This window comes from Haliaeetus leucocephalus, unplaced genomic scaffold (assembly GCF_000737465.1).
Source record: "Haliaeetus leucocephalus isolate CR32 unplaced genomic scaffold, Haliaeetus_leucocephalus-4.0 Scaffold773, whole genome shotgun sequence".
Classification (NCBI taxonomy): domain Eukaryota; kingdom Metazoa; phylum Chordata; class Aves; order Accipitriformes; family Accipitridae; genus Haliaeetus; species Haliaeetus leucocephalus.
In genome coordinates, this window is record NW_010973209.1 from 4814117 (window position 1) to 4824860 (window position 10744).

At 45.3% G+C, this 10744-nt stretch overlaps 1 protein-coding gene across 6 annotated transcripts in view; it reads right to left on the reverse strand.

Annotated features, from left to right (window-relative positions):
- Positions 1–205: 205 nt before the first annotated feature.
- The window catches only part of TMEM136 (transmembrane protein 136), a 14894-nt gene continuing 4355 nt past the window's right edge, over positions 206–10744 (reverse strand). For 4 of the 6 annotated variants that reach the window (XM_010581439.1, XM_010581438.1, XM_010581440.1 and 1 more), the window contains exons 2-3: positions 8103–8302; positions 206–7680 (exon numbers count right to left, since the gene is read on the reverse strand). In XM_010581439.1, the coding sequence (XP_010579741.1) occupies positions 7142–7680; positions 8103–8301 (738 nt within the window). In that variant the 5' untranslated portion in view covers position 8302 and the 3' untranslated portion in view covers positions 206–7141. The remainder of the gene's footprint in view (positions 7681–8102; positions 8303–10744) is intronic. The other 2 variants (XR_775268.1, XM_010581441.1) reach the window with 2 other exon arrangements.

Genomic DNA, 10744 nt, shown 5'->3' on the forward strand with positions numbered 1-10744 from the left:
TGATCTTCATCATAAAAATTAAGTGGATAAAGAGTCTTTTAACTTTTGCTACTTACAAGTAATCAATTTAAAACTAGTGATAGAATGCACCAGTATTTAAACTTACCATAAATTGCTATGCCACCTGCCGTTCTGGCAAAAAAAGAGTCAGCTGCTTTTGGAAGGCAACAGCCAACCTTTACGCCTTGCACAGCTGGAGAGGAAATGATTCCCAAGGCTAACAGAGAAGACAGCTCATTTCCCAAATATGCATATAAATTTGTAACTCCCGAAGAACGGATAGGACCTTGACCTTGTGTCAGGACTGGGGTAAGCCTGGCTCTGCACTCAAGCTTAGCACAACTTAAACCTTCCTGCCTTCCTGATTTTTTTGTAGTACCCTGCAATTCCATCCAGTCAAACTCACCTAAGCACTGACAGCTGCTGCTTAGTTCAGCACCCTTTGATCCTGGGGAACTGCTCTAGCATGAGATTCTTCTGAGCCAGCTGAGAATGTGTGGGGGATTTCATTATTTGCCGAGATTCTACTTTTGAGGGAGCTGAAGATAGTAATGATACCCTGAATCAAATCCAGACACATGTCTATCTCCTTGCCCATCCACTGCATTTTCCAGCCAGATGCTATGCTGATGCTACCCAGCTTCACTGCGACATGGATGCAACCTGCTTCAGAAACCAATATGACCAATCCAATGGCCACTAATGGACATCTGGATGCAACCCTAATCTGAAAAAAAACCCCATGAATTTGTGCTGTGCTTCACATTGCTATGCATTTCAAAGCCTTTTACCATCTCATACCTTAAAATAGGCACATGATTTGCTCCCTACAGACAGGCAGCTTGTTCTGCATGCAGTTCACTGGAAATCCTGGAAATGCATACAGGGCTGGTCTATGCTTTTAAGTCACTTGGACACAAATGCAATACTTTGCTGACTTAGTTGAGACACAGATAGCTTAATCTATCAGAGCTTCTACTGTGACAGCTTATTACAGTTCCTAAACCTGGATAATCCACATTGCAGTAAGCATTTTTATAGCACTAAGCTTTCTTTCCATATCAGCATAATTAAAACAGCAACCTTTGTAAGGACAGATGAAGCTGCTGTACATTCTGTCATGAGTTTCCTTCTTGCTCTCTGCTAGAATCAATGTCCTCTGATTGGGGGGGGGGGGGGGTTAAAAGAAAAAAGTTATTTATTATTAGGGTAAAATCTAAAGAGATGGAGAATAACATTATTTCTCATCGCATTTGAGGATTATCAGTTACACTGAACAGATCTTAACCTTCTGACATGATACATAATTCAAACAACATCATAATACAAGCATTGCTGAAAACCTGTATGTTGTAACATTTGAGAAGCCACAGAAACCAACACTTTCTCCTTCCCATACAAAATTAACTACCAGCAAACTGTTCTTACTTTGCAAAAGCTTTTCCATACACCTTGATCTCTTCAGTTCCTTCTTAAAGTCATGTTCTAAAGATCCCTTATATTGCCAATTTATCAGCTGCCAAACTTCCCCTGGAACTTGAGGGAAACAGGACAAAGCCAGCAAAAGCTAACATCTTCTCTTACATGAATTTACTAGACCACATATTGAAGATGACTTGGAAAGAGAAATCTGTTGGTATATTGGTATAACCAAAAAAGAGTTGCTCCTTGCCCAGAAATTGCTCATGCAGCACAAAGCTAATGCTGACTGGTTCCCTCTCCATCTCTGAAATTTGATTTCTTTGGAAATGGCAGCAGACATTATTTTACTTCCAGCCAAGCTATACAAAGCCTGCAAGTGTTAGGAACATACCCACGACTTCCATAAAGCTTAAAACTTTCTCTCATCCTTTTTTGTCCAAGAAACAGGCCTGCTGACAGCACTGGTATTAGTCTAATAACAGACTCCAAAGACTTAAGATGCTATGTTTTTACACCAGTGCTTGGACCACTGTTGCAAGGGAATAAAGCCTTGAATATCATAAGATTGCAATTTCTTCAAACACAAATAAGGAGATCAACTAGAAAAAGAAGGTAGAGGACTGAAGGAGGAGGTTAATTTCATAAAGCTTTACTGCAGGGCCAGCAGTAGAAACAAAAGGCAGGCAGCAGGGAAGGAACGGCTTTAAAAGAAATAATGGGAAGACAAAAAATGAAATTAATTGGGGGTAAGGGGGCAGATTTCACTCTTTACAGTCAAAGCATATTTGCCCATTGAGTTAAGGCTAGACTCTGGCATGTTGTTCCTGAAGATGTGAAACTTGGAAGATGCTTGCAGCTGTAAAGCAAAGCTTCAAAATGCTGCTGTACTTTCTTCTCTGCTTCTGGACTACCTCAGAGGTTAAACAAACCCCCAGCATAAATTATTGCAGTCCCTGAGACCCCTTCATCATGCAGCCATGCTGCTTGTAGAGCGTAAAGAGGCCAGCATCTCTAGAGGGCTCAACACTACACAGCTGCTCCCCAGCACTGGAGGATTTTGAGGTAGATTTAAGGGTTACATCCAAACAACTAAATTGGCTTAACTATTTATAGAAAACAGACTTTTGGCATACTGGTGTGCTCTGGCAAAATGCTGTGACCATAAGCAAAGCAGAGTAGCTATTCTTTACCAACACAACACTTAAGGTCTTTCCTGAGCGCGGCTTGGCTACACACTCAGAGCTGCAGGCGCAGACCATGCAGGGCAGGGCCTTTGTTCTGTACTGGGTCTATACAGTGCCTGGTTCACAGAAATTCTTGTTGGTGCCTAGCTCTCTTACTGCAGTCAGTGAAAGCATCACTGAAAGAAATGTTTTCCTCTCCTCTTATTTTAGGAGCATCCTTTGAAGCAGAGCTTTTAAAAGGAGTGCACAACTTTCTAAATCACTTGACAAAGCTGTTCTGTGTGTTGGTGGCTTTCCCAGTGCTAAGCTACTGCATAAAGGGCAAAAGACGCCCCTATGCAAACAAGACCTGAGGCCTGCACAACATCCTCCTGGCAGCTCACATCTCCCACAGCAGATTATGTGGCACAGTCAGTCCTGCCCAGGGAGTTTTGGGGCGTGAACAGAACATGATATACACAGCTCCCAGCAGCTGCACAGCCCTGCAGTTTCTCTCTGGCTCTGAATGAAGACAGCTCCCCAGTACGTAAGCAATAACACCACAGCAGGCACGTGGAGAGACAGACTAGCATGACTCAGACCCCAGACTAAATCTGCACCTTTGCACAGTGCTGACTTTGGGTCATCTCTACAGCTGCAAGTACCCCCATGCAATATTAAATAATGCTAAAAAAACTCTCTTCCCATCAAATGTTCCAATGAAGCAATTCCTGGGCAACAATGTTTAGTTTACGAATGAGAAGAGCTCATGGTTCATGGTGTGGAAACACAGGAAAACCTTCTCCTTTAGCATACAAGGCATGGAAAGCAAAGGAAACATTTTTGCTCTGCAAGTTGCTTGAGGATAGGCGCGTGAAAGGCCTGGGAACAAACACTGTGGAAGAAATGCACCCTGCTCAGCCAGTCAACAACCTGAAAGCACCTATTAGCAAACACCAAACTACCAAGTACTCCTCAGGACAACCTTGCAAAGAAGAGTGGTTTCTCTGCCTGTTAACATGTCTAAGAAGCAATAATGGTGAAAGCTAACAAGTTGTTGGTTCACTCCCTAAAAAGCACCCACCGACCATAACTTTGTTCATCTACACCGGCAATGCCAACTCATCCAACAATACACAATACAACTTAAGAATTGCATCCAAAGAGAGAAAACAAATTCCTCATATAATTAAATAATCTTTATTTTATAAAACATAATACAAAGCATCTACACCATTCACTGGTGGAACATTAGTTGCTATTACACAGTAATTCAAACACAAGTTGTTATTTCACACTAGTTCTGCAGTTTCCTTTTACAATTTGCTCTAGCCATTATGGACTAGCCTGAGGACAGGTCCCACCATGTGCTCCATAGCTTGAAAGTTATACTTCTGGGTCTGTGATTCTATGCTGGAGCCCACTAGACAGACTACAAGACCTTGCTCTGAGACATCATTGCTAGCTCTACCTCATGAAGCTATTCCTAATTGCTCTTTTATTTTCTGGTGCCCTTGCTTAACTTCTAAAGCCTCAACATTGATCACAGTGCTCTACTTCTTCCAAGCAAGTTTCCCCCCAGTTCAAAGAAGGGGACCACTCAGCCATTAAGTGCATTATCTTTCAAAACATCGTCACGCAAGGTGTTTCATAGATAAGTGCAGTCACTAACTGACATCTTATTCATTTGGGCAGGTATGGGCTGCACAGCCCCCACAGAAGGGCTGTTACTATGCATTAAGCTGCATACCAAACCTCAGCAGAGGTCAGAGTCCAAATCATCACAACTGCTCAGGAAACTCTTCTTGGTGGGCAAGTCAACAGCCACACTGAGAAATGGACAGGCTGTTTTCACCTACATTTCTTCAGGACTTGGACTTGTTGCTGAAAGCCCTTATTCCCTGGTCAGGCTGGCTGCTGAAACTCTTTTGGCTCCAAATTTACTGTAATCCTTACTAGAAAAAACCCACCAGACATCCTTTCTTCAACCTGAGAGTCCACCTGAACAAGAAGCAGCATGGCTGATTTTTACATGTGTCTAGCTTACTCCTTTTGACTCCTACCCATAAGCACCACTGTAAAACACCTTGGACTCCTGCTTTTGTGAGGCAAGCCAGATGCTGGGAAGTGCCATGTTCATGTAACAAAGCATTGATGACGGGTCATAGTGAGAAGTGCTTCACTCAAAGCAACAGCATTTTGCCTTTATGCAGCACAGCTTGACACAGACCACCAAGTATTCATCAAAGGTGGCTTACTGTTAACAAATTAAAACACCCCGCGAGGTAGCTAATACTGTACCCACTTAATAAAGTGGGTAAGCTGAGGCAAAAAGGCTCTTTGACATGCCCAACAGCAGCAGCAGAGCTGGGAAAGAACCAGCAAGCCCCAACCAGCCCTGCTTGTCTCCCTTCAAGGTTCAATAGTCATATCACTGCGCTGTGCTAAATGAGTCAAGTTTCCTTTTCAGGACCAGCTCACCCACCAGTTGGCTCTGCTAATCTGAAGTGCTTTGGGCTCTTCAGGTCTTTGGCTGCAACAGGCAAGGCTCACAGCAGAACTGGCACCTGAGCTGCACTGGAGGCCTGGTGCTGAGGCTCAAAATAAATGATCATAATAATGACAGCAATAACAAAGGAACAGCGCTTAAGAACATACAGTGAAATAAACACCAGAAGCTGCCAACTGGGGGACAGTTTTTCCCTGCAAATGGGACCAGATAAGTAACACTTATTTTTTTTTTCCCAGTGAGGTTCACTTTTTTGCTTAAAAAAGGCCAGATTCTGTGCCTCTCTCTCCTTTAATTATTAGGCTGTAAAATGCTCACTTTTACAAAATGACCCAGATCCAACCAGGGAGACAGAAGTGAATTCAAAGCCCAGGGGTCAAGGCATCAATTCAGATGATGGAGAGCCAAGGTTAAGTCTCTGGCTTGAACAGAGCAGAGGACAGACTTGAAGCTGGGTAGCTCTTCCACCTTAGCCACCGTATTTTGAAGATGCATGTTGGCCACTCTTCAACCAGAAATCCCAATTTGGATCAGAGGAAACACTCTTGTGAAAACTGGTATCTATGGTCCTGGGGAAAAACATCAATGCTAGTTTCAAGTGTTTTTCAATCATTTTTCCATAGAGCTCCCAGACATTCACCTACAGTACCCCACTATCCCCAAGCACTGTGGCAGACTCTAGGTTCAGATATGCTGCCTGAATCCAGGGTGACACTTTCAAGGGCAAGAGAAATATACAGCCTTCACTACAAATCAGGTTCTGGACCCTGTTCCCTTTAGATTGCCCAAACCGGCAAGTACAGATTGTTTGCAGATTGCTGCAGTAAAACACCCTGCATTTACTGTTCTTATTTTTAAAAGTTACTTACAGCTTGGGGAAGGTATTTGCCTGACAATCTCAAGGCATGCCATTTGGTCTCAGGCTGGCTCCACACTATGCCTGCATTTGGGCCAATAAGCACAGCAGAGGGAATTTTGGCATTCTGCAGACAAATCAGGGCTTGGTCCATCAGCCAGAAAACCACTTACTGGCAAGTCCTGGTGGGGCTTCTCATAACAGAGAGTGTTGGTCACTCAAGAGCTAAAAGCAGTATTTGGAGGGTGTGGGTGGAGGTTTAACAGTCAGGGATGAAGAGGAGATAAAAAGTCAGAAAAGTGTTTCCTATCAGGGGCTGTGTCTTTGGGTGTGAATACAGAGCACCTAGTCCTGCAAGGCGCCAGTGCTAATTAGAGCTTCTGGACACTACTGAAAACCAAGTTATCAATATGTTATTAAATAAGTTATTAAAAGGAATTAGCAAGGATAGGAAACAATAACCTACCTAAAAAACCTGTTCTTTCTAGAGTCACACTCTAGCTCAACCACCAAAATCGTTTCTCCCAAAGGAAACACAGGGATAATGAACAAAGTGCAGGTAACAACCATCATTTTGCATTTATATAGCACCTCTCAAGTAAAGATTTGAAAGTGCATAACACAGATGGATCAGCTCCATCACCCCCAATTCACAGATGGGGAAATTAGGCACAGAGTTAGAGTTACATGACTTGCCCAAGGTCACATAACGAGTTGGTGGAAGAGCCAGGAATCCCAACTCCAATGAAACACTAGAACATGCTTCTTCCTAGCAGTATGAAGAGTCACTCTAGCTGTCTAGATGGTACAGGACACTGAACATGAAGATCTATTGTTATTTTCTCCTCTCTTCCAAGATTCTACCAGCGCTGAAGGAGTTAGCTACTAACATTGCTATTTACACCTGCACTGCTGGACTAGTTAAGTTTAGTCTGTAAAATTAGCCCTTCTTTCACTCATATCATTTAGCGTATGCTTACGTACACACTGAGCCAGCCTCTGCCAGGCCAAACACTGCAGGTCCAATGAATCCATGGCATAGCTCCATGGATTTCAGTGGAGTTATGCCAGGGATAAATCTGGCTCCAGAATTGCTAACGTGTGTTGGCTCCTCTCCCGACAGTGGCATTTCAGGCACGATCCCCTTCTTGCCAGATTGTGAACTCGAGGAAGTCTTTACTCAGCATCCAGTCAGTGGTTTTTCAGATGTCCATTAGTTTTCAAGTGTAACTCATCACTCCTCCGACTCCTCCAAGCACGGTACTTCTTCATGCTCTTCCTCCTAGCGAAGCGACAGATGCTGACCATGAAAACCCAGGAGACAGCATACATGATGACACCACCCAGCTTAATGTACCACCTGGGCTTGGGAGAAGCAAGCTCACAGTACATCAGCCAGGCCCCCACTCCAATCCGCACTCCAGTGAAGAGGACCACGAAGAAGAAATCCACCACATCGCCTGTGAAACTGTGGTAACATCCCATCTCCTTCAGGAACCAGCGGGCCTGCAGCAGCGGGTTAGTGATCTCACTACCAAAGATGACGGCATTGACCTCTGCAGCCGACTCCCCGAGTGCCAACGATGCTGTGATGCCCAAGATGCTCACCAGATGGTGGGCCAGCATCAGGGCACCCTCTGCCTGGAAGTACACACACCAGCAAAGGTCGAAGAGGAAGTAGCCCAAGCTAAGGCACAGCACATGTACCTGAAGAGTTGTGTTTGGTGATCCTGAAATATAAAGACACCAGACAGAGCTTTAAAGCATGGAGGCAACAAGCAGGCAGGATCTGAGACAAGGAATGGGTATTTACCTTCAGCACTGGCAGGCTGGTATTAGCTTGTACTGATCACAGCTCAGCTGGAGAAGTCAGATGAGTCACAATACTATAGTTGTTAGTCTAACAGCTGCGTGCATGTAATGGCCACACAACGTGATCACACGCTCTGCCAGATTGCAGCTGGGGAGGGCCATTACACTAGCAAAATACAGTACCAGTCTCTCCATTTCTCTAGTACTTTCCATCACAAAGCAGCTCAGCTATCATTACAATCATCATTCCTCAAGTGGGCTGGATACTGAGGTGTTAGGAGAACCCCACTTTGTGCCATCACCCATTGGGGGACTTGGGACCATGACTTCCATTACTTACCTGGGTGACTCAAAGGCCAGGGACCATCAATAAAGCCAATGTAAGCAGAGAGACAGGTAGCAAGGATGCCATGGGTCAGTGTGACCAGCCTGCAGCTCCATTCATAATTCCGGTGCTTGTAGCGATGGCAGAACCAAGCATACAGAGAGAGCCAGGCAAGCAGACTGTAGGCTACCCGCAGAGGCAGAGCGAACAGCATCCTGTCACAGGAACAGAAAACCAAAATGCATCAGAAGCTCTAGCCTTCAGCAGTGTTAGCACAACCTAGTACAGCATTTCACCCATAACCATCCCAGCACTGAGCGTACAGTGCTGTTTCCTGATGGCGTTGCTTGCTCCTGACAAAGTTTTTCTGCAGAGGAACTGCGATTCCTCTGGGGAAAGGCCTACATCAAAGAAGTGTATCCTTGAGAATTAGGGCAGATTCACCATGTGGCCACCAGCACACAGACCCCCACCAGTGTCACCTCAGCTGTGGGAAGATGCACTGAAAGCAATGACCTTGTAAGCTAGTGAGTTCCTAGCCTGGTTGAACAGAAAACATACCACGACTTGGTAAAGCACCTCGGGGGACTTCCCCAACCAGTCTACGATGCAGGATCTGCTGGGATATGTTAGTGCTCATCTGCACTGCCTGAGGGACAGGCTGAGGAGCACCACATCCAGCAATAAGGCTTTGATCCAGAGCTACACCTGCCCCTTCATTTTAGTTCCCTGCCCATATATCTGCATTTGACTGGTCTGCTTGTGTTGCCCCACCTGACCTACTCACCCTGTCATGCTCTTTGCTAGCTTGGTTCCTCCTCTCCTGAAACAAAAAAACAAGAAAACCCAAAACGCACACAGTCTCTTGCTAGGTCCACGGCTAATCAATCTTCCCAGTGCAGTGACACCAATTGCAAATAGGTCAAAAGAAACACAAAGGCATTGCCATCTCCTCCTGCTACTGAATTTTAACCTTCTAGCATCAACACATTTCCAGGACAATTTGGGGGAAAGAAAACACTGTAAAATCCCCTTGTCCTCCCCAGGAAAACTTCCAGTGAAACAACATACAGTTCAGGCTTCTTCATGAGTGTGCAAGGACAAAGCTCAGATTAGAACAAAGCACCCCCCAGCAAACGGTGATTGGATGAAGCAGCCCACCGCCTTTGGGAGCAGCCAAGCACTCACAGCCAGTCCCTTTCCTACCCCTGGCTGCAGTCCACGAGTGCCCCCCGCCCTGCCCTGCACCTCTCCTCACCAAGGCACTGGATGCTCCCTCCTCTGCAGTTTGAGAGGAGCAAGACAAGGTGAAAACCACTTAACCCTCCTAACTACAGACTTCACTCCATCTCTTCTGGCACCAAGACCTCCAAATCTTTTTGATACAAAAGGATTAGAAGCCATGCCCATCAAGATTTTTTCAGCAGTATTTCTTTTATACACCTTCTCTCACTCACTGTGCAATACAGAATCTCTCAAACAAGCAAAAGACATACTGCCAGAACAAAATTACAGGGCATAAACATCTGTGGAGGATATTGCTCTTGTTGCTAAAAGCCCCCCAAATACTCCAATATCTACATCTTGTTCCTATTTATAATACCTTTCCATGAAATATAAGATGTGTCTCATTACTTCTGAGCATTCAGGGAAGCACATCAAAAGAAGTTGAGTCACGCTCTGGGATACGTGAGTTTCCAGTTGTGTAACAGCAAAAGCACCACTGGTCCTGCTGGTACCTTCTGACCAGCGTGCTGGATTCACTGCCAGGGCTGGGGAACTCCAAAAGGACTACACGTGATGAGGAGTCAGATTTGCAATACCTAACCTTCCTGTTTGGCCTCTTGCAAGTATGACTAGGAATGACTTAGGAGGCTGGGTAAACAAAACCATTACAGTATAATGGGCCTCAGGAACAAGGGGAAATGAAATAAGGATGTGATTAACTGCTCTGAGCAGGTGTTTCCATTAACATCCCTGGTACTTGAGGTCCATAAGCATTTAGAGTCAAGGCAAATAGGGCAGGAAGAATTCTGATGTGACAAAAGGGATTGACCAGCTGAAGAAGGCTGGTAGAAGGAAGAGAAATGACCTTTTAAACATTTTGAGGCGTTTTCCACACCTACTTGTGGAGAAGATGTTTCTCCATTCCCTGGAAAGAAAGATGGGGGCTACCTTCCAATTGCACATCAGAGCTCAGTATCTGTCATGAGCACATACAACATATATTGCACCTGTGATTTACACCTGCCCCCACACACTGGAAAGGGCAATACCCCTTAAAAACATCAGTAGTTATAATCATTTGTACCACCAGTAGCAATGGGGTCATGAATGAAAGCAGGCTCTACAATAATTACATGAGCCTAAAAACCTAGTCCAGAACAGCCCTGCCCTCCCTGAAAGAGCTTAAAAACGAGATGGGCACCTCCAGCAAAGCCCCGTTACCTCTTTTTTTTTTTTTTTTTCCCCCCTGTACAAATGAGAAAATGGAGGAGCCCAGGGAGCCTAAACAACGTCCCCCAAAGCACGGACGCAGCCTGCCCAGCCGACCCGAGCCCTCCCGCAGCCAGCAGCCTCCCTCTCCGGGATGCAGCCGCCCTCCCTGCCGCCCCGCGGGCCTGGCGACGAACGAGCCCCGCTCCCCCCGCGCCCGC